A 23,100-nucleotide genomic window follows, 5' to 3' on the forward strand; every position below is an offset into this window, starting at 1 on the left:
CATGCTATAGAAACAAAAAAGCTTTGAAACAGCTGTTTGGGGTATTACAAATAATTAATTTTCAGGCAAGCAAATCTGACTTTGCAACCCGTCCTTTTATTGCATTTTCCCTAATTTTCAACTTTCCTAATTATTTTAAAAATAAAGTGCTAAATCCACAAACCAAGAATTATAAATAGGCCTTGATTTTGACAGGAGGATATTCTTCTCGTTTGGTGGAACTAACCTGTTGGACTTGGCCCTGCTTGGTCATCCCAAATTTTTTTGCCTTTCCCCTAGCACTTTCGCTGTGATGGAATTGGTGGGTTCAGGATGTTGGCCACTTTGGCGCTGGTTACCAGTGCAAAGTGTGCGTGCTTTCTGCCTTACATAGTTATATTAGGAACACCCACCCTTTAGGGGACATCTCCCCATGGTAGGAAATGTATATGCCATGCGTGGTGTGAGAGGAAAATAATAAATGCTGTGTAATAGTTTATGCACCTTTATTTTCACCATTGCAGAAATGTCACTTTTAAAATGGACGCAATTTCTGTCTGCTTGTGCCACCTGCCTGAGGTGGGTTCGCTGTCTAGTGTTTGAAGTGACAAGGTGCACTACACTTTCCCCGCAGTGACAGTGGAGGCTGGAACTGCCATGGACCTTCTAGAAGCTTCCAGCTCTTTCTGGTAGGTGGGAAGATATATGTAGAGCGGTAGAGATGCCATGTGCTCAGACTGAGGGTGGACTGGAATGAGAGGGGACACACTGCCAGGAGGTATCGCCGCAAGAGCCTGTGTGCTGGCTCCTGAGCCCATCTGTACCCCTCTGCTGTCCACAGGGCCAGTGAGAGCCTTTGCTGGAGTGAAGACTGCTACTTCAGGAGGAGTGCCACTTTATGGGAGATGACTGCTTCGAGGAGCTTCTGTCCTGTATGGATGAGTGCCCACTGTCTGCTGATCTTGCCCAGCCTGGCCTGCCTGCTCTGCTGTCCTAGCGCCTCATGAGCGCTATACTTTGACTGCCTTCACTCCAAGGAGGTGAGGAGCGTGGGCGCTACTCCCACGGGTGGGACCCTGGAACTGTGAGTCACCTAGCGCCTGGTGAGTGCCATATTCGAAGTGACTGTGCTGCTCTGCCTGCACTCCAGTGTCTGGTGGGGACTGTTTTCCTGATTACCAGAAGAGTTACGCGATCTTCTGTCCCTGAAGCTTCTAGTGGGGCCTAGTGCCTTGCAAGCGCTATATTCAAGGTGCCAGGGGAAGAGGAGCTGACACCTGCAGTGCTATGCTGTCAAAGTGCTATATTTACATTCCCCTTCGCATTGACTGTGCTCTGCTTGCTGCCAAGGCGCTACAACTGTGCCCAGGAGAAGAGGAGCGGACGTCTGCAGTGCCGGGATTCTAAAGCGCTACGAGGGGATCTCGGTGTGTGGGATTCCCCCCCGCCTGCTTGGTTGACAGTGGGCAGCTGCAACGTATTAGGGGGCATTGTACTCCTCAGGAAAAGAGAGAGAGGAGTGAGAGACACTCCTGCCCTGCCCCAGTGCTTTGCTCACTTTGCTTTTGCTGTTTTTGCAGCAAGCCCTGACTTTGCGGGATATAGGGCATTTGAGCCCCGGAGAGAGGCCAGTTGGCCTGGGGCCAGTTTCAGAGTGTTGTGCCCCTGATTGGGGCGAACTGTGTTTATGCTGGCGAGGCCTATTGCCCCATATGATTTCTTGCATAATATTGTTGCATAATGCATTTGTACCTAGGATGATAACAAATGCTTTTCCCTCCGGTTTGCAGTGCTGATTTTGGGCCATTGGTAATTTGAGAGCCTCCGAGTAGGGGCTCCCAGGCGCAGTAGCGCCAGAAGCGAGTCTGAAACTTTGGGGCAGCTATTCCAGGTGTATTTACATAAAGTGTACTGTTAACACCATCGCTGATGATGATATCCTTCTCCTGTGCTGGGCCATAATAAAAACGGGTGTGGTCATGACGAGCTCAGCTCGTCATGAGCACCTGAGAGGTATATGCCTTGACGAGCTGAGCTCGTGATGAGCACCGAAGGGGTTAATGTTACTTATGCCTAATGCATGTGGTTATATTGCTAAGGGTTTCTTTCCCCCCTAATGCTTACAGGATGTTTGGGGGTTACTAGGGATGCACCATTGTGCTAATGTTCTGTCCGAATGTGCGCCTTGATGAAATGCTTCATGTGTATGCCCCATTCTAATATGATTAAGCCCCATGTACCGCAGCAGGTGCCTTATGCATCTGCTAATGCCTAAGGTGATGTTGCCTAGCGTTTTTACCCTAATGAGAAGGCTTCATGCCTACTATGCTTATGCCCACAGGTTGATGCCTAATGCTTTTCCCACCTAATAGGTTATTCATACTGTTTGTAGGCCTAATGCATTAATGCTGGCAATGCTTTTACCCTAATGCTAGCTTGTGGGGGTCCTGCACAAAGTGCCAAATCTACGGTGATTTAATGCTCCCATGGTTTAGAATGAGTATGGTGTGCCTAAGGATGTGCAGAATATGCTCACCCGTTATGCCTAATGTATTCGTGTTTTCAGGTCCACTGTGACGGTAGGCCTAAGGTGTTGATTCAGGCTTTATGTCTGACCACTGTGTATTTTATGCCTAGTGCTAAGGGTTTCTTTTCCCCTAAGGCTGCAATGCTGGTGTTCTGCATACTATGCCTAACATGAGGTTACCATTCCAGGCTACGGCAACGATGACTTATGCCTGAAGGTATGCGTAATGTGTTTTCCTGATTAATGCCTTTATGCTACTGTTTTTCCCTAATGCCTACGTGGCTGGTTTCATGTTTAGGCCTACCTTGACAAATGCTTAAAGGGATTTAAGCCAAGTGCATGTCTACTTACCAGGAGGTACGGCCGGTGAGACGTTATTGCTTATGGACTTTCAGTTATCCTTGGACTTGTGATGGTTCTGGCAGCGGCCCGATTGGCGCTGCCCTGTATATAGTCCCCCTGTGAATTATTCCCCGGTGCCGGCTGGCACAGTTTATCTGCACCTGTGATTCCCTTCTGATGTGTTTATTTTACAATACACATGCTGTTTTTCACCTAACCTGGTGTGGAGTCTCTTTTTGTAGTGTGCCTTGTGTGTCGCCTGTGTGTGCTGCGATGATGCTTTACACATTTCCTCCGGAGTTTGAGCCGCTCTGCACCACACTACCTGTTTCTAACATAACCCCAGCGTGTTTTTGTTTGTGCGACGTGAAGTTGCTGCATGGGAGTGCTGTTTAACTGCAAGGAAATATTTTTGTGGTTTGTTTTTGGTTCTGGCACGCCACGGCCATAAATGAAAGATAAAGAGAGAGGCAGAGACTGGGATCGTGTCCTTCACCACAAAACGTTGTGCATGAAGAGGGGGTTAACGCCTAATTAACGCGGCCCTCCCCCCGTGTAGGTAATTCAAGCCGAGTCACTCAGGAGAATACCAGAGACGAGTATTGGCCCAAGAAATCTGTAAATGGTGAAAGAAAAATAAAGGCAGACACCAAGGAAATATCCTCATGAAAGAAAAGAAAATATGTGGCTCACTTTGGTGCAGTACAACCACCCCTTGACTGCCTCCCTGTACCTCAATATGCTCTCCCCTGCTAGCTTGATGCCCACACTTCACCTTGTTCACTCACCGTCCTAGCTGCAGCTCTCATGAGCTGCGGCGGCGTTTTCACACCTCCTAGGGGAGGTGGGGATCCACCAATCCTCGCTCCACTCCTCTCCTTCGTCCGGGTTATCATTGCCTTCGTCGTCCCGTTTTCTCAACGTTTCTTCCCTCTTCTCTCCTCTGGCATCCTGCTAATACAACTCGATGCACACTCCGCGTCTTCCGTCTCCGCCTTTTCTTTTCTTGTCGGCCTTCCTGATTGGTCCTTCTCCGTAAAGCCAACTCCTTCTTCCTACAAGGAGGAGATCGGGAGCAACGGGTGAACCCTTGCTGTCCCCTGGCTTTCCGTGGTATCTCCGGTTTCCAGGACCGGTAACGGGGGTTCAGGGCCCTACTCTCGGGGTCCTCCTCACAGGAATGTATGCATTTTATTCAAAATGTACTGAAAATGTTGCGGTGATTGCGGAACCACTTCACAACCTTTTCAAAAAGAATGATTGAGGGATTTGGGGACAGGAAGGTGCATTTGCCGAGATTAGGGGAAACTGCTCAATGCAGCACTTCTGAGTCCATATCTAACAGGCAATGAGTGCTCTATCACTGATGATACTGGTAGCATTGGAAATGGCGCTGTAGTGACTCAAGGTAAAGGAAATGAGGAATGTGCAATGGCATCACACACACTGTGTCCACATGAACGTAAACACTCGACCATTGAGCGTGGGATGTAGGACTGCATGAGGGCAACTTAAAAGTTCAAGTCATCCTTATGTGGGGCCAAGTTCAGAATATGAACAGATAATCAACCTCTTTTGAATGGTATTAATGAGAACACCAGCAGGCTACTGCCAGGTTGGTGAGGTTAAGTTAGAAACTTTTGAAACATCATTTTGAGGTTGAACACACAGCAGGAGATAGGAACAAAAATACTGATAGCTTGCCCCGACTGCCCTGAGGGCAGGAAGATGTGGAACATAAGAACAAAGAGAATGACTGTGAGGATAAGGAATGTACTGCAGCAAGTATGTGCTGGGTAGAGAGTGTGTCTGTGTGTGTGTGTGTGTGTGTCTGTGTGTGTGTGGGCAAAGGTAGAGAAAGACATTGGATGAAGATTCTATTTTATTGAAAGTGATTCATTTCATGAGGAAAGAATGGCCAAAAGAAAAACGATTTGTTGTGAAAACTGCAGACCAATAGCAAATGTCAAAAACAAAGCCCACAGCAGAAGACCAAGGTTTAGCACATTAACTTCCTCTGTTTCATAAGTTGTTGTGGTGCAACCACTCTCAACATCCACTGCCAAGGATGTCTGTTATACGTAAGAATTACAAAAATATTTAGAGGTGCACTCAATAGTATAATTAGCAAGAAAAGATCATGAAATTTATAGATCTTCTGTTCCTTCTTTATTGGTTTCTTTATTTCTTTCTTTATAAAATACAGAGGCACAGCCAATAGCAAATGTCATACTGTCAGAGGTGAGACATTTAGCTGTGATATCGAAAAAAAAACTACTGACAATGCAATACTGGTCGCCTGCCATCGACAGGGATGTGGAAAAATTCATTAGTGAGAGTTACCAGTTGTTTGCAAAATGATAAAACACCGATATACACAGCTCTGCTTATGACAGAAGTGGGTTTACCTGACAGTACGGGACCATGAATGTAACGATTTTTTAGGTCTGTTTCAGATGCTTCCTGTGCATCAGGAATTTGCCATTGTGCTTGAAGACTACATGTCAAATTGGTTGCAGGTACGATTTGTACGTGTCAGAGGGGGTTTTCAGGGTGAATTGGTTTCGGATAATGGTGTATAATTGGTCTTGAGGGAGATGAAGCAGTATTTGGATGGAACAGGTATCAAGCATAAATGTGCTAGTCTTCATCACCCACAGAGTAATGGCCAAGCAGAGAGGATGAACAGATTGGTCAATCAGGGTCTTTTCATGGCCGGTATCAAAGTGGAAGATGCTGTCAGGCTATGCTTACAGCTTATCGCAACGCACTGCACTGCACCATTTTGTGCAGAGAGGCAGAAACTTGCATGATTTGGACTTCATACTATGCACTGAAGTGTTTAAAGAGGGGCTAAGACACAATAGCTATCTAAAGAAGGAAGAAAGATGAATTGACCTTCAAAAGATGCATGTGATATTCTAAAGCTATTGTTCGCATAAACATGATCACAGAGGCAATAATAAACTTATGCAATCATAGTACTCTGGAATGACTGGGGGAATCAGATGCCGAATTTCCACAGTAATTCCACATATCTCAGAGCCAAATTTCTGCAGTAATTCCACATATCTCAGAGAAATCACCATTTACTTCACCCACCCTTCAGCAGAGTTTCCTTTATCGCTGATATTGCCGACTTAGAGGGAGGAAAAAGTGAGGGAAATGTAATAGGAGACATTATGGAGACACAGCTGAGGCCTAATAATGGGGCCCATATTAGATAAAATAAACATAATAAAATATATCACCCTATCATGTATACTGTAATACAACTAACCCAGCTTGATATTCAGAACACCTTGTACTGTGCACATAACCCTACAGACCACACTTAATCTTGAAACTCCCTTGACCTTGTACGTTGTTCTACACAATGTAGTATGTTATAATACAACTGGCCCTCTCTGACCTGCAGGCCCCCCAGTTCTATTTACAAGTACCTACACACCACAGAAATAGACCACTTCTCACCGAAGGCTCTGGGGTGCAGCGGACCTTACCCCACCCATCCCGCCACTACAGACCTGACTTGCAGATCACCTCTCCTCTTCACACTGCCTTCCTCCCCTTTTATGCGGCAGACCCTGGCTGCCCTAGAAATCCTCCTACAATCTGTGCACTCACCGATCACATAGACCCAGTCCCATCTCTAAAGTGCTTTAGTCTGCACTAGCAACAAAAAAGGGCAATGTTACTCTCGGTGAATAACACCTCACTTACATCTCACACTTAGGGGATGGTGAGTATAGCGGTGCTTGGATTGAATCACAGATTCTGCCACATAATTCCTCAGAGGTCCTGAGCCCGGAATGGGGCGTCTCATGCACGGACCATATTTCAGGTCATTTTTCATGTGCAGAGTTCCATTTCTTAGCCTATCACTGAACGGGAAGGAGAAACTCCTTTGCGAAAATAAAGGAGATACCAGGTACATGAACGCTTCTGGTGTACTCAAGGCCCCCAAAGATACCACTCCACACAACTCAGATTTGGCCCCCCTGCAGGTCTTACTAAAAATCTGGGCAGATCCACTTTGGAGATATTTTATGTTACATTCCCTCAGAACTGTACAAGTGAGTAGACATTCTGCATGGTCATTCAGTACGAAACAAATACCTGGGATGGCTTTGAGCAGCAATCCATCTGCGTCTGTATTTCCTCTCTCAAATGGGTCTCTAGCGATAGCTCCATCAGTATCAGGAGCATTCTGTGGCAGGAATGATGAGGCTCCAGATGGGCCCTGCGCATCAGCACATGTTGGTTGTAGGTCAGAGTTCTCATCTCGGTTCTCAGGGCCCAGTGGTTCTTGCTTGTAGTTCTGATCGTAGTCCTCAGGACTCAGTGGTTCTAGCTTATAGCCGCGATCTGGACTGAGTGCCTCAAGGTGCATTGGTTCGGTCTTGCAGTTCTGATGTGGTTCATGTGCACCAGAGAGCACCTGCAGGCATGTGTTGAGCTGCAGACTCTGGTCTTCTTGAAATGCTGGTTGTCTGCAGAGGTTTTGCCGTTGACCCTCACCCTCAAACCACAACAACTCTTGCTTTAGGAGTTCATCTGGGAGCACTGGTTGTCTGAACTGGTTTTGCTGTAGCTCATGTCCCTTGTGAAACAGTGGCTGAGGGCAGACGTTCTGTTGTGCGCCCCAACTATCTGCATACAATGGTTCTTTCTTCATGTGTTCCTCTGGTTCTTGTTGCATGCAGTGGTCTTGCTGTGGTTCATGGCCATCAAACACTGGTGGAAGACCTGGGATAACTTGAGCATCTGGAGGAGGGCACCTGAAGCCAGTATAGTCCTGCTGTGGTCCAGGGCCATCCAGAGACAGAGGTTGGAGGCACTGGCTCTGCTGTGGTTCATGCCCATGAGGAGACAGAGGTTGAAGACACTGATTCGGCTGTGGATCACGACCAGGTGAAGATGTAGATTGAGGGTACTGGTTCACCTCCTTGGCCCTGACTGAAAGATTGATCGGAGGGGACCTGCTGAGAGGACAATCTCTAACCATCACCGGACTGACCCTCTCCAAAGACACTGCCCCATTTTCAAGGTGATCTAGACCCTTTTCTTTCCAGATTTGCTCCATGAGCCCAGCGACTCTTGACGGCACGTCCTCTAGGGTATTCTGCAAGTTGTCCAGTTTGGCTTCTATCTGCTCCAACATAGATAAAAGGATCATGTTAGGCAGGTTCCCCGGTAGCGGTTCCATCTCACAGTCCCTCTGAGCATCAGTTTGGGATCTTGAAGACGGCCCATTATGGATAGGAGAAGAAGGGAGTGCGGCTCTTACGGGTTCAGGTGAACACTGCACTTCTCCTTTTTGTCTTGGCACCTGCCTTTTCTCCATTCTGAAATTCTGATGTTCAAGTCCTCAGGTGTCTGTGAAGGGGAAGAAAATAGAAAAGACAACACATTATCACAGGACAATTAGGTCAAAATACTCCTTCCTGTCTCACCACAGCTAATGGCTCGAAAGAACTAAATTGTCTCAAGGTCAGGCGGTCCTTGAGGACATCAGGAGTTACCCTGCTACACATCTAAACCCCCTCAGTGCTGCTCTTACGTGATATGGTGAGATTTCATGCAGGTCCGCTCTGCCTTGTCAGAGAGGACTCCCTATCCAGAGCTGATCTGTTAAGCTTCAAAATTTATCAGCATGACCTCATCAAATCTAACCCTATAATTTAACGGACTTATTACGTTTTTGTAATTCTTTATTTTTTTTAAATTAAAATGTGGTAAGCATTACCATAATAGATATTCCCTATGATATTGAGCCTTGAGGAATAATAGATTTAAATTCCCAGATAAAAATACACATTTTCTGGTCAGGAATTGTGCTACCTAGGTCACGTAATCTCTGCTAATGGGGTCTGCCCCAAAGATGAATCAATTAAAGCCACACAAGAAATACCTAGACCAATAAAGAAAGAAGAGGCACTCACGTTTTTGGTGAGAAACTTTCTATTCGCAGTTTGTACCTAATTTTCTTGTGCCATGTGAGCCCTGCTGAGGAAGGGTGCAGACTATGTGTGGAGTAGGGAATGCGAGAAGAATGTGCAGATGTTAAGGAGAGTCTTGTGAATGCTCACAGTCTACATAGTTTTGCCCCATTGCGTTGTTTCGGACGCCAGAGACAAGGGCCCAGGAGTGGAACTGAAACAGCGGCATGATCGGAAAGCAAGTCATGATTGCCTTAGCATCTAGGGCTTTGCCGGAGGCTGAATGTAGACATTCCACTACTGAGAAGGAGGCATTGGCCATGTTTTGGGCTCTCAAAATAAACATTCTTGTGGAGTGTAGGAAACTGTAAGTAGAGGATGTTCGACTAGTCCAAACTGGACCCAATCTATGCAGCTGCTACAAGGTACCTGCTTTCTAGTGTCAAATAAGAGGCAACCTCTTTCTGGCGTTTAATATGATACATGGACAATGACACGACTGACAGACCTTGCCAGACCGAGAAAGAACTGTTGATCTTTACTTTCAAGCTCTACACATTTTGAGCAAAAAGTGGAAGAGCGCCCATCTCCGAAGGCTAGTAGGCATCAAGCCATAAGTCAGTATGGCCATTAACAAGCAGAACTTCTGTCTTCGCTACATTTCACTTTAGTTTATTGCAACCCAGCCTCTGCCATAGGACAGGCATTGTTTGGTGGAATGTGCGTCGAGAAGAGAGTTAACTGTCTAGACACAGCAAGATCTGGGGGTCGTCAGAACACATAAATGCTCTAACACCTTTCTCAAGTAAAGCTTCAGCAAGTGGGATTACATAGCTGGTGAACAAATGGGGCGAGATTGAGGACCCACGGGTCACTCTGAAATTGCATGCAATGTGTTGGACGGAAAGTTGCCCAATCTGGCGACACATGTTCAGCCTGTAAAGAATGATATGAACCTCTTTAGGGCCTAGCACCCGATGCCCAAAGCCTCAACATGGTTCACCAAGATGGAGTACTCAACTGTGGGACGACAGTAGAGAGATCTAATGAGAACAAAGCATTGGCTCCTGCTCCCATTTAAGCTCATCCATAATCGGTAGAGGCACTGTCTTTGTATTGTGTGATGGACAAAATCATGCCCTAGTGTCCTTGAGAAAGTGGTTTTTCTACAAACCTTTCCACCAGCTAAGAGCAAAAGAAAGTAACAATATCAGTAATAACTTTTTAAAACCAAGGAATCTGGATTTGCTGTGGTGACTTTAAGAGTGGCAGGAACCATACCTTTAACAACTAAGTGGGGAGTAATGGCAGAGGCACTGGACCAACTTAGAGATTCAGTTGTTTGAAATTTGTTACAGGATTGACGTTGTACAGCTAGCCAGATCTAGTCACCTCAAAAGGAAGTTGCAGAAGTCTCAGGGTATAAAGTGGAGAGCCCCCTGTGTTAAATAATACTAGGTGCTGAAGTGGTCTCTAAAGGGGGCAGGTACGTGAATCAATCTCCTCCATTAAGGTTTTAATTTTGTTGTGTCGCACAGTTGGTGCAACAGTGTGAGAGTGAATTATAAATTGAACGTTTCTGTGAAGCTGACATACAAAGGGACACGGATGAGTTGGATGACAAGATGAAGTCATTGTAGGAGGCGACAAACAAACAAGTCTCTGAGCAAGAGCAATAACCCCGCCACATAACTTAGTTGGGGAAAATATATAATATTTCAGTAAAGGAGGAGGACTTAGGGAAGAGGTCCTGAAGAAATAACATCAGGATCGAGGAGTATATATGCGCGAAGAAGGGGAAGACAAGTAAACATGTTAGAGAAATGTTGCATACAATCCTCGACTAAAGATGAAAAGGCCTGGGAATGACCAAGCTATGACATTATGAACGGCTGGAGACAACTGCTTATCATCATGGGGAAAGGCCCTTTTAACGGAACCCTAATAGAAAGAGCTGAGATTTCTTAGCTATTGTGCATAAAGGTTTCTATCCTATTAAGGGCACAGATGTAAGGAGTACGCATTTCTCTCTTCGTATTATCCAATGAGTGCCATGCTCTGAAAAAAACAGCACCTGCTTTCCAAGTAAAACAGGCACAAGGCGAAGCACTTCCTCTTTATTTGTGCAAAATACCTTCTCCTTTGTCACTCCTCCACTGGTAATAATGTTTCTGGTCAGCTTGAAAGGAAAACCCCTTTAGAATTGACCCTGTGCCACCGTAGAATCGTCCACATTGCTCAAAGTATTTCAATAGAATGGGAGCAGATTTGTCAAAATCGTTCAATACTAAAGAAGGCCTATCCTCAATGAGCTTCCATTCTCCTTCTTGAGTGGGTGCAGAATTAGCTGTACGTAGGGTCGGAAAATCCTCGCCTCCGTGACATTAATAGAGTTTAATTTTCTTTCTTGACAGGTCGGAAATATGGTTATGTTATGTTACAACAACTTGTAAAGCGCAACAGCTGCCCCAGCGAAGGGGCGTCCCGGCGTTGACAGCAGAGCAACTGACATGTAAGGGTGGAACTGAGGGAAGGACTATGGTGCCGGGAAGAGGTGAGTTTTAATGGCCTTCCTGGAGAATTCAGGAAGGCCATTAAAAGTCACCTCTTCCCGGATGTGAGCTGGAAGTGCATTCCAGAGGAGGGCTGCTCTACTGCGAATAGAGTGACCTCCAGTGCAGACTTTCTGTGTTCGGGGGACCACTACCAGGTTTTGACTCTGTGAGCAAAAATGGCATGAGGAAACATAAGGCAAGAGGAGGCTGGCCAAGATGTTAGGGGACAACAGTCTCAAGGCTTTAAAGGCGATGCATAAAAACTTGAATTCAATTCGCCTGGCTATAGGCAACCAGTGAAGGTGCAGGATGGCGTTGGAAACCGGGCAGGACCTGTGTAGACCTAGCAGGGTCCTTGCTGCCGCGTTCTGTGCCCTTTGTAGCCTCAGAATTTCAGCCTTATTCGACCCTAGATACAGAGAGCAGGCATAGGCCAGTCTTAACATTACAGACGTCTGAATGATGATCTGTTGTGTGGGTGCATCGAAGAAACCCAATAGGGGTCGAAGCTCCCGAAGTAGTCCAAAGCAGGTCCCTGCCACTTTTTGGTTTGGGCTCGGAAGCTGAGAGATCAGTCTATCCACACCCCTAGATTTTTCACAACCAGCATGGCGGGGAGGGAAGGGAGGGGAGGGAACCCTGTGGTGTAAAAATGTAAAGCGACATACATGAACATTACCGGCGCCATCTTGCTTAGCGAGAGCCTCTGCGTGCGCGTAAGCGGCAACCATCTTACACATTGCGGCCATTTCATACTCTGCTGGTCACCTATGTTTCACCCTGACCCCGCTGTCCTCCCCAGCACCCTGACGAAGCACGGATAAATGTACTGGGGTTGGCCTAACGGCTAGGGCGGTCGACCTCGAATCTGGACAACTGAGTTTGAGTCTTGACAATGACGCTGAACATCCTGTGATTCTGGGCAAATCAATTAATCTCCCCGTGCCTAACAAAAATGAATGTGTCCTCATGTAATGCAACTGGTGCTATGTAAAGCGCTATGATACCCGATTAGGGTCAAGTTCGCGCTATATAAAACTCTGTAAAATAAAAAATAAAAAAATAAAACCTTGTCATCATAACAAAGACCCGGAGTCACTTTCCACCCTACACCCACCCGTCCTTTTATCCTGCGTACACGGACAAGCCCTTCTGATAACCTCACTCACCACACCTGGCTACTCAATTCGGTCCCAGTTGCCTTTTGATCCTGCGGAAATACCCAACTGCGAGATAGCGATCACCTGTTAGATCTGGGTGCGGGACGCCTGCTGCTGGGTTTGAGTGGGAACCTGCTTGGGGCGGGAATTCCGAGGATGTTTAACCAACCAATAAACTGATGCAAATGTGTATAAAAGACCGAGCCACGGAGATGCAGTTAGAGCACCTCCTGAAGACATTCCGGTGTCCGAGTTGATGTGTTCTCCTCTGGAGAAATAAACCTGTTTCTTGCCTTCCAGTTTCCAGCGCCTGCCTTGTTATTTGAGTAGATAAAAGAAAGTGAATCAGAGGTGTTTCCGCCGAGCAGCATTGGTAACCTTAAGAGAAATTGTTGGTTTTCACAATGGCAGCCCTTGTTCGATGAGGTGTTCACCTGAAGCATATGCGGGGACTGTTACCACGAACGACCTCTCATGAAGAAAAGAGGCAAGCCACTCCAGTGCCGGACCAGTGATTCCTGCCTCCTCCAGGCGGCACAGCAGTATGGCATGGGACACCATGTCAAACGCGGCGCTCAGATCCAGCAGGAACAACGCCGACGTTTGACCAGCGTCTAGTGCGGACCAGAGTTGTTCTGTCACAGCCAGCAGAGCAGACTCCATGCTCTGACCTGGTCGGAAGCGGTACTGGGAGGGGTCCAGCATGTTATAGGATAAGAGGGAGTTAACATAGGCCTCAGTGATCTTTGCCACCCAGGGGAGCAAGGAAATAGGACGATAGTTCTCTGGCTTGGCAGGGTCGAGGGAAGGTTTTTTAAGCAGGGGTATCACTTTGGCCTGTTTCCATGCCCTGGGTGCAGTGGCCGTGGCAAGTGACCCGTTTATCACCTGACCCATGGGGGATAAAATAGTAGGAAGCACTTTCCTGAATTGGTCTGATTTGAGCGAGTCTGCTGGAGGTCCAGACTTGACTTTATTACACAGTGTTCGCAGCTGGTCGGCGGGGATAGGTGGAAAGATGTTTAAGGTATTTGCCTTTTTAGGGCCCCGTGCCGCTTGCTTGCTACTATGTGTTGTTGGGAAGGACCTACAGATGTTTTCCACCTTCCAAACAACGAAGGTGGCAAGGTCCTCATACTGCTTATTGGACTTGATGGTTGGCCTAGCGGCAGCCTGCTGGGATTGAAGGCTAGAGAGTATTGAGAACACGTTCTTTGCAGGATTATCACTTTCGCGGATTTTATTGGCGTAAAATGCCGCTCGGGCCAATTGAATGGCCTTGTTGACCTCTTAATCGCCGCCCGGTAAATGCCCTTCACGGCAGGATTGAAATCCCTTCTCTATATATGCTCCAGCCTCTTGCAGCTCTTGTGCATATTGGCCAAGTCGCCTTGGTACCATGGTCTAGTTTTAGTTTTGTGGTTAATAGACCATTTCTCAGGGATTAGGCTGTCTAACGGATACCTGATCCAGTCCGAGAATACCCTGTATGCCTTGTTGGCGTCAACCGGCAGCCTCGGCCAGGTAACCGAGAGGCATGCGTCGAATTGTTCCGAGTTCAATTTGTACCATGGACGTTTGAGGGAGACTGAACGAACCGGGGTTATACCCTGGAGTGACATATGGACTAGGTAGTGGTCTGACCATCCCATGGGGATGGGCGTGTGCACTGTAAGTAAGGTTATGTTCGTAAAGACTGGGTATAACAGGTGGCCGGCAATGTGCATCGGACCGACACCAATTGCACAAGCTGACAAGCCGCAAGATTAGCTACAAAGTTAGCTGTGCCTATGTCATCATAATTATCCAGATGGAGATTCAAATCCCCAGTGATGGTAAAGTTAGTGGCTTTAATTGCTAATACGCTGACCGTCTCCATGAGGGCAGTCCTGAAGTCAGTGGATGGCCCTGGGGGCCGGTAGACATCATGTAGTTGGGGTTTATTTATTTATTTAATTTATATGGCGCGTTATAACCACCGGGGTCTCTAAACGCTGTTTGTCCAGATTTACATAGTGAGGTATTGCATTCACTTGATCCCACCTGTGCACCTAGGGTCTGCTCCATGCTTGTTTAAACAGTACAGTTTTTAGTTTTTTTCTGAAGGATAGTAAGTTGCTTTCCTTCCTGAGTTCTGGAGCCAGTTTGTTCCATAAGGCTGGGAGCGTGTTGGAGAACGCACGACCCCCCACCGTGGTCAATTTGAAGCGGGATTGGGACAAAAGAGTAGCGTCGGACGAGCGCAAAGTCCTACCCGGTGTGTAGTCGGGATTTCAGATATTTTGGTGCTTTGCCATACAGAGCCTTGTGAACGATACACAGTCCTTTAAAGACAATCCTCTGACGAATTGGGAGCCAATGTAACTCCTGCATCAGGGGAGAAGAATGAGCAGTTCAGTGAGATCTTAAAGTGTGCACATTCGCATCCGGTGACACCTGTTTTACAAAAGTATATGTGTAGCAAGATTTAAAAATAATCGCAATGCCCCCACCTCTGTACTCCCTATTTAAAGTAAGGATGCAGTAGCCAGAAGGGAGCGCAAGGCCTGGCTCGGCTATCATGGCATCAGATGGCCACCTCTCGGCAAGGAAGAGCACATCAGGGGAGGTGTCCTCTAATAGGTCATGGACATCAGCAAAGTGTTTGGCTAAGGAGCGACAGTTCAGATTGAGGATGCTAAGATGCTTACTGGGATGGGGGAGGTAGCAGCATGAGGACGGGGCTAGTACAGTACTGAAGCGGCACTGTATACAGCAGAATGGGCCCGAAATGGCATCCCCATAGGACTGTCTACAATTGCTCACAGAGTTCCTAATTTTTAGGAGGTCATTCTGAGCCTAGAAGAGCCTATCTCTAGTGGGGGAGGCAGCATGTCTGGCGTCGAGTTGGCTTGGATGGGCGCAGACAGCCTTGCCTTTGGCGCACCATTGGTGTGCCCGCTGCGTGCTTCTGTGACATCGGCCCCTTTTTACTGGGCTTGTGCCAAGTTTTGAGCAACTAGACCGTCTCCTCACCAAAATGGCAGAGGAGCGTGGGTCTCCGCCACTCTCAACTCCCTCCACACAAACAGCCCGCTCATGGTTGGTGGTGGACCGGGGAAGGATTGGCAGATTTTAAGTCCCAGATACAGTGAGTGCAGATAGGGAGAAAGCAGCGAGTAATTTGTGCATTTTGCATAAGTTTTTAAAAGACAGAGTATGGCAGCGAGAAAATACAGGTCAAGCATAGACTCTGATGCCAAAGATTTAAAAAGCGCTCAAGGTCTGACACACACACACACAAGTTAAAACAGAACAGCCTCCTGCAACCGGGCAGTCCTGCATGTCAGTTACATGCTGCGAGTAATAATGACATTCCTTCTTAGGACCGTAGACTCTGATTATGCAAGTTTCCCGTTTTTTAGCCACCAGTGGTGCCACCACCATCACTGGTTTTAAGCAGAATTTCTTTAAGGTGGAGTCCAAGGATCAGGCTGCCGCCCTCAAACTATCCTCAAGACGGCTACCCAAGGTATAGACCTTTGATGCCATCGAACCCCTCACCAGGTGCAACCAAAAGATGGAGACACCGATTCCATCCTTGGCCATAATCCACCGAAACCATTGTGTATTTGTTGCTGGGGGAACCGGCTTGAATGGTTTCTTGATTGCAGTGAGCAGCTGTTTTGTCCCAGGGATTGAGTGGTGTGGCTCACTGGTTAGAGGCGACAGACCCGGAAGCAGAGAACGGCCCGGAACCAGGGTTTAATTCCCGACGCGGCAGGGTCGTGGACCAGGGTCAGCGGACTCGATAATTCTCACCTCGGTGCCTACTCTAACCAGGGATCACACTCGGCAACTCTGGGCATTAGCTTGCCTCATCTCTACAACAGCCCCCCACATTCGCCGGGGATGCCTGGTTTCACCTTGGAGATAACCAGTAGGGACCATCTCACAGGGATAGCCAGGACGGGTTCCCCAGCGGTCTACAGCGCCACGACGCCTCAGGGCAGCAGTGCGCTTTACAAGACACATATATTTACATTTACATTTACCTCCACTCTTATAACCTCGTAAAGAACTTACTATGCACAAGTTATGCACAATTTAGGATTGCCTGGCAATGCCAGATATTCAACTATCCTAGTGTGCGATTTGGAATTTCTTGACACTGTGAAGGTAACTACTTCAGGTGTGTACACTCTGAACGAAATATCCAGGGCTCTGACATCAGAGACCCATTTACCTAATATAAGACATGACAAAGTAGCTATTTTACTCAACAATTCCTTTCTGGAAAGAAATTGTTTGTCCTGCCAAGATTCCAAGAGTGCAGAGCCACATTCATGTCCTACAATTGTGAATATCTAGGTTTGGGAGGAAGTGAAAGTCTGATTTCTCTGAGAAGTGTACGTACCAGAGGATGCGTCCCCTGTAACCTTCCTTGCCTTGAAGTGGAGAATGACCTTCTCTACCAAGAGGTGGCAGTTTCCTTGGATATTCCTTAGAATGTTTTGATTCTGGGGGACATGGATTGGAGAATCCAAAGAAAGGTCAAGAAGAACTGGAAACCAAGCTTGCAATCTCCAAACCATAACAACAGGTTCATCTTCTGTCTCCTGACCTGTGCCATAAGCTGCACGATCATGGAGAACAGGGGACATGCATAATTGAGCGCCTGCCTCCAGTCTTGACAGAACACATCAGTTGCCTCATCTAGAGGGTTCGGTCTCCAGCTTAAAAACCAAGGAACAGGTGAGCCAGTCTCGATGTAAACAGGTCTATGTGGCATGGTGTTGGACTTGGCCCTTCTGGCAGGTTTACCCCTAAACTTTTTGCTTTTTGAATGTGAATTGGTGGTAGTGATTTTTGGTTTCTGCGCACTTTCACTGTGTCCCAGTGGAAAGTGCGTGCGCACTCTGAGTGCGTGGAGTAAGGTTGGCTTTCCCTCCCATAGGAATGCATGGGGAATGTCTGTGTCCCTGGTAGTTACTGATGTGTGAGGTGTGCAGGCTCGAGATTGGTATGTGAATAGGGTAGCAAAGGTCCAGGGATTTTGAGGCCTGAACAACACTTGAATAAGTAATGTTGATTAGTGGGTGGAGACACACTCGAAGCTCTGGACCTCTCGAACTTCAAATGAAGAGACAGTTTTGAAAAGGGGTAAGTGTGTTCTCCACATGGAGTTACATTAGTTTTCCAAGATTAATATCCATTCTTCCCAGATCATAAAATGGTGGACAGAGACATTTTTGTTTGTAGTGCAGTTCCTTTATTTTTATTTTCATTCATAGAACAAGGACAGCCGACACGTGTTTCGCCCCCTCTTGGCGATTTGCGCCGGGGCTTTCTCAAGGCTGTTGAAGGATATGAGAAAGAGGGTTATAATTGTGTAGTCTAAAAGCAGTTGACCCCAAGAGAAAACAAAGAAAACACCTAGAGTGAGAGGCGGTTGATTTGATTTTGTGATGCCATTGTGGGCAGACTTATCTTCATGCTCAGAGAGAGGTGGTGATTCTAAAGTCAGATGTGGTGATTTTTGAAAGATCCAGAACCCCGCAGAGGAAATTACAGAAAAAACCATATACGTGTTTTTAAAGTTATTATAGTGAAAGACGACAAGATTTTGTAAGCGTCAAGAGAGAGTGTCATAGTATACAGTTTGATCAACCAAAGAGAAAGATCCTAGAGTCCCAGAACAAAGAGGAAGTGAGTCCGAAAAAAACATGTAAGTTGGCTAAGTCACGTAGACAAGTGTCGTTTCCATATGTTTAACAATATCTCAAGTACGAAAATATAGTTCTTCAAGTTTAAAACAATTTCTGTCAATTCAAACAAAAACAATTCATGAGTGCAATTGTTTTTAACATCCGATATATTGTATGTTAAAGTAAAACATTCTAAATAGTCCAAACAAACTTGTACTATATAAAGACATCTGTCTATATCAGAGGTCTTCAAACTTATTTGCTCCGAGCCCCCCTAAGCAAAATGTTGTGAGATCGGACCCCCCTCCAAAACTTTATGGAAAGGATTGGGGGTGCGGAAGGGACATGGCTGCATGCCGGACTTATGAGATGATTTCAGGAGTACTTTTTCCATAGCACATAAACCGCACAAATATGAGACTTATAAAACAGCAAATGCTTCAAACAAAACCAATTAGTATTTCAAATACTGCTCCCCGTAATTGGGGTGATGTGACCCCTCACACTCCTGGACCCCAATGCAACTACACCTGCTGCACTACTGATAACTGCAGTCCTGAGTAGCAGGCTATTTCCTATGCATCTTTTACCTCTTCCCCACAATGACGGACCAGCACCTCAGTCCTAAGGATAGAAACAAAAATAGGCTCCCATGCCCTTTTTTTAAAGGTACACATTCATAATTGTGATGTAGTGGGCCCCTGAATCCCCTGGGCTCCAGTCCTGCTGCATCTGCTTCCAGCAGTGACCACTTATACACCTGGCAGAAGTACCTGCTGTACAATTTTTTCAGAAGTTGTATTATCTCAATCACGGCATCCTTTTGCAGAAGCCTAGCTTAGGATATGTAAATACTATTTTAAAATAATGACTTACATATTCACAGTGCTCTCTGCCGTAGGCTGGGACCTTATAGCACTATAAAGAGGGCCACTAGAATTATGCGGCAGGAGAAGGCCAAATTATGCAGCAGGGTTGACTACATTATGCAGCAAACAAAGGCGAATTATGATGCATAATGCTGCATATTTTGTGACAGCATTGCTACATTATTTTGTAGTTGTTATACTTGTTAACACTGTCCTGGCATATATTGCCCCTCATAAGTACCTTTAACCCCCATATATAGAAATAGGTAACATAAAGGTAACCAGTCAACCTTTACAAAGGGCCTTCCACTGAGGTGGTAACGTGTTGCTGCAATTTTTTTAACTTTTGAACCGTTTGAGCTCGAAACTATTTTTTTGTTAATATCTACAAATTATGCAGCAATAGATGATGAATTATGTGGCAAATGCAGGATATCCATTACGATGAGCAAAAAGCCAAAACTGCACAGTTTCATAATTCCAGTGGCCCTAACTGTAAATACAAAGGTCACTATTCCTCTGCACCAATTCGGGTTCAATTATGTGTCGCTCAGCTTTAACACACACAGACATCTAGAGTGATGGTCGTCACTAACTGAGGTTTCATAGCCTAGAAGAGCGCATTTATCACCAGTTACTTTAACTTGCAATTATTTTTCAATTAAGTTATTACTGCGTTTACATGACTGTCAAAACACAAAACTCGTACTTTTTACTTTTTTTTAGCAACCTTTTTGACCCACTGCACTCTGATCACAGTTCTCACTTCAAGGGCCTGGAGTCAATGAAGACAGCCTGGAAATGCAGCAAATATACATCACGGACTTCCAGGCCATCCTCATCTACAGGTACTTGCAGAGGCATTTCCGTGCCCCTCGTAACCCACCCATGCCTCCAAGGGGGGGCGGGCCCACAGTTTGAAGACTTCTGCAAAGGACAACATTCAAATATTCTGTGTGATTTAACAATCTGTCCATGTACATTTGACCCCAATGACCATAAAACAATGATGGATTATGCAAATGTTAAAGTTTGTGCGTCGCCTAAATTGTTCATTTTGTCACCACACAAGGATCCTTAGCAGGAAGTCTAACGGGCAAATAATAACGCAAGTTTTCTTTTCTTGCAGAAATAGTGATTGTGGGAGACTCAGATAAAGAATTCAAGTTAAACTTGGAAATACCCATAGAGCCTTCCAAATTGAACGCAATTTTAAAAGCAAAAGCAAAATAATGAAATGTGAAAATTAAGAAAAATAAGAACCTTGTATTGTATAGCATTTGGTAAGCACATGTATGTGGCAAATGTATTAGACACTTACATGACTGACCCCCGCCCCCACAGAACTCTAATCTCAGTTTTCATTTCAAGGAGTAAATGAACAGCCTGGAAATGCAGCAGATCAACATCGCCGCACTTCCAGGCCATCCTCATTTACATGTCCTTGCCGAGGCATTTGCGCCCCCCTGGCAACCCACCACGCCCCCCCAGGGGGACGCGCCCCACAGTTTGAAGACCTCTGGTCTATATAGACCAATTTTATGTACATACCCAAGTTCATGATATCTTGCATGTCATTTATCTAACCCATTTACGGTAGTGGCTGTTGTTCAATTTGTTATAGGCGTGGCTATTATGTCTACATCTTAAACATTGTCATTCAAAGGAGCATATGTTAACGATTTGATCAGAAATGGTAATAGTCCTAGCGACTTACACTGGGTTTTTGCTGTACATATAGCAGAATCATTGGTTACTTCTAAATGAATGGGTTTGCTTGGTTTCTATTTTCGAAAGGCACATGATTAAGACTAATAACTAATCCATACATCTCCATTGTATATTAGTGGCATGGTATGAAGCGAGACAGACATTCCAGTATATTGGTCAATTCCCAAAAATATACATCAATTACATAAAAGTGCAACTGTTACGTTATTGTTATAGTGGCATAATAGAACTGTGGTAAAAAACTATGCCACGTCTCTGTACAGTGTTAAGGTTGTATATTAGAGGCATTGACGTCCTGATAAGTACGTCTATTCGTGTATATAGTTGTTTAAATAAGGAGGTAAGGTGCCGTCCATCAACTAGGGGTTTGTACAGGAAAAGAAGGTGAAACGTTTGTGGGCTGATAGCACGCGGGAAGCCGGACGGGAAGCGGCGGTAATTAAAATGTCCACAGCAGTCGGAATTGGCGTGCTGTTCAAGTATACCGTCATTTCGGACTTTACCGTCCATGAGGAAGGGAGCGTTTCCGTCCGCGAAGCAGGGGGATGCTATAACTGCGTGGTTGCAATCGATAAGCGGAACGAATTAGGGACGAGTGCGCACAGGACTTACTTGTTAGGCAAATCGAGTTTGGTATGTGCGGACTGGTGTGATTGAATGCTGGCTGCGCAATGATATGTGCGGCCTGTATGTGTCTAGTGTGGAAGTGCCACTTCTAGACATAGGTGTGCGTGTGCAGTGAGTGTGCGGGCACGTGATTGGCTGGAGCTGGCTGGTGAGCCTGGCTCCAGGAGTCTGGATGGGTCTGCCCGGTGGTGAGTGTGGAGATTAGCATGCTGATGGCTGGGGAGGAGTGCACATGGTTCCTGAATAGGGCTGGGCTTTCCCCACACAATGCTGGCTCCGCCCCCTGTGGTGCGACTGATTACCCTAGCCCTGCCAGTGAATAGAGTGAGGGGCTGAGCACATCAAGGGTGCTCCCAGACCAGCTGTGACTGGTTCTTCCCCCACCCTGCACAAAGACAAAGGGTTTCACTGTATAAACAAGCATTGGAAATGCAATAGGTCTCGCATTAGGAAAGTTTGAGCTATTGGTCTTATAAATGACTATTTTTTTATTTATGTGTTGTTTTTTAAAATAGCTAAGTTAATAGCTTTGTCATTTACAATGCCAATAGTTATAACTTTCGCAAATGTGACACCTATAGCATTTGTAATGCAACATCTTTTGTATTTACGTGACTTAGATGTATTGATATTACAAATAACAATGGCTTTTCATTTTTTTAAATAATTAATACTTAAATAATTTATTTGATTAGTAATGTCAATAGCTTAAAATTTTCTAAATAACTTTTGTGAAGATTATGTTCAGTGTTTTTTATTGTGACGAAAATCCAAGAACAGAAGTGAAATATTAACATCGTAATAAAGCTTGAAAGCTTGAAAACAGCTTGAAACATTGGAAGAACATATTTGAACCAGTGATGCTGTGGTGGTGCTGAGTGATGCTGTGGTAGCGCTGAGTGATGCTGTGGTGGTGCATAGTTATGCTGTGGCGGTGCTGAGTGGGAGATGGGGAGAGGGAGAAAAAGGAGAGCAGGGAGAGGGAGAGGGTAAAGAGAGGAGAGAGAGAGAGAGGAGGGAGAGAGGAGAGAGAGAGGAGAGAGAGAGAGGAGAGAGACGGAGACGGGGAGAGAGGCGGAGACGGGGAGAGAGGAGAGGGAAGAGAGGGAAAGGGAGAGAGGGAGAGGGAAGTGAGGGAAAGGGAGAGAGGGAAAGGTAGAGAGGGTAGAGGGAGGGTAAGAAGAGAGGGGGAGGACGAGAGCGAAGGACGGAGGGGAGAGAGAGGGGAGGGAGGGAGAGAGAGGAGAGCAAGCAGAGGGGGAGATGGGGATGGGAACAAAAAGGAGAGCAGGGGGAAGGTAAAGAGAGGAGAGAGAGGGGGAGAGAGGAGAGAGAGAAGGAGAGGGGGAGAGAGGAGAGAGAGAAGGAGAGGGTGAGAGAGGATAGAGGAAAGTGAGGGAAAGAGGGAGAGAGAGAGGGAGAGTGAGAGAGTGAGGGGAGGGAGAGAGAGGGAGGACGAGAGGGAAGGAGGTAGAGAAGAGGGAGTGGAGAGAGAGGGGGAGAGAAAGAGAGGAGAGCAGGGAGAGGGATAGAGGAGTAGAGAGTGAGAACCATGTTATCGACTCCAGCACCATGAAATACCAGGAAGGCACGTTTGGTTTAGGAGCTTGATGCATAATAAAAAACAAGCAAACACGTTACAACTATGGGATGAAGTAAGCCATCACAAGTGCAGGTGAGT

At 46.2% G+C, this 23,100-nt stretch overlaps 1 protein-coding gene across 1 annotated transcript in view; it reads right to left on the bottom strand.

Annotated features, from left to right (window-relative positions):
• The window catches only part of LOC147736909 (uncharacterized), a 64,165-nt gene extending 55,970 nt beyond the window's left edge, over positions 1-8,195 (bottom strand). Inside the window, exons 1-2 of the mRNA XM_086952724.1 lie at positions 7,794-8,195; positions 6,968-7,745 (exon numbers count right to left, since the gene is read on the bottom strand). Of these exons, the coding sequence (XP_086808850.1) occupies positions 6,968-7,745; positions 7,794-8,195 (1,180 nt within the window). The remainder of the gene's footprint in view (positions 1-6,967; positions 7,746-7,793) is intronic.
• Between the last annotated feature and the right edge of the window lie 14,905 nt (positions 8,196-23,100).

Source organism: Lissotriton vulgaris, chromosome 1_2, assembly GCF_964263255.1.
Source record: "Lissotriton vulgaris chromosome 1_2, aLisVul1.2, whole genome shotgun sequence".
Classification (NCBI taxonomy): Eukaryota; Metazoa; Chordata; class Amphibia; order Caudata; family Salamandridae; genus Lissotriton; species Lissotriton vulgaris.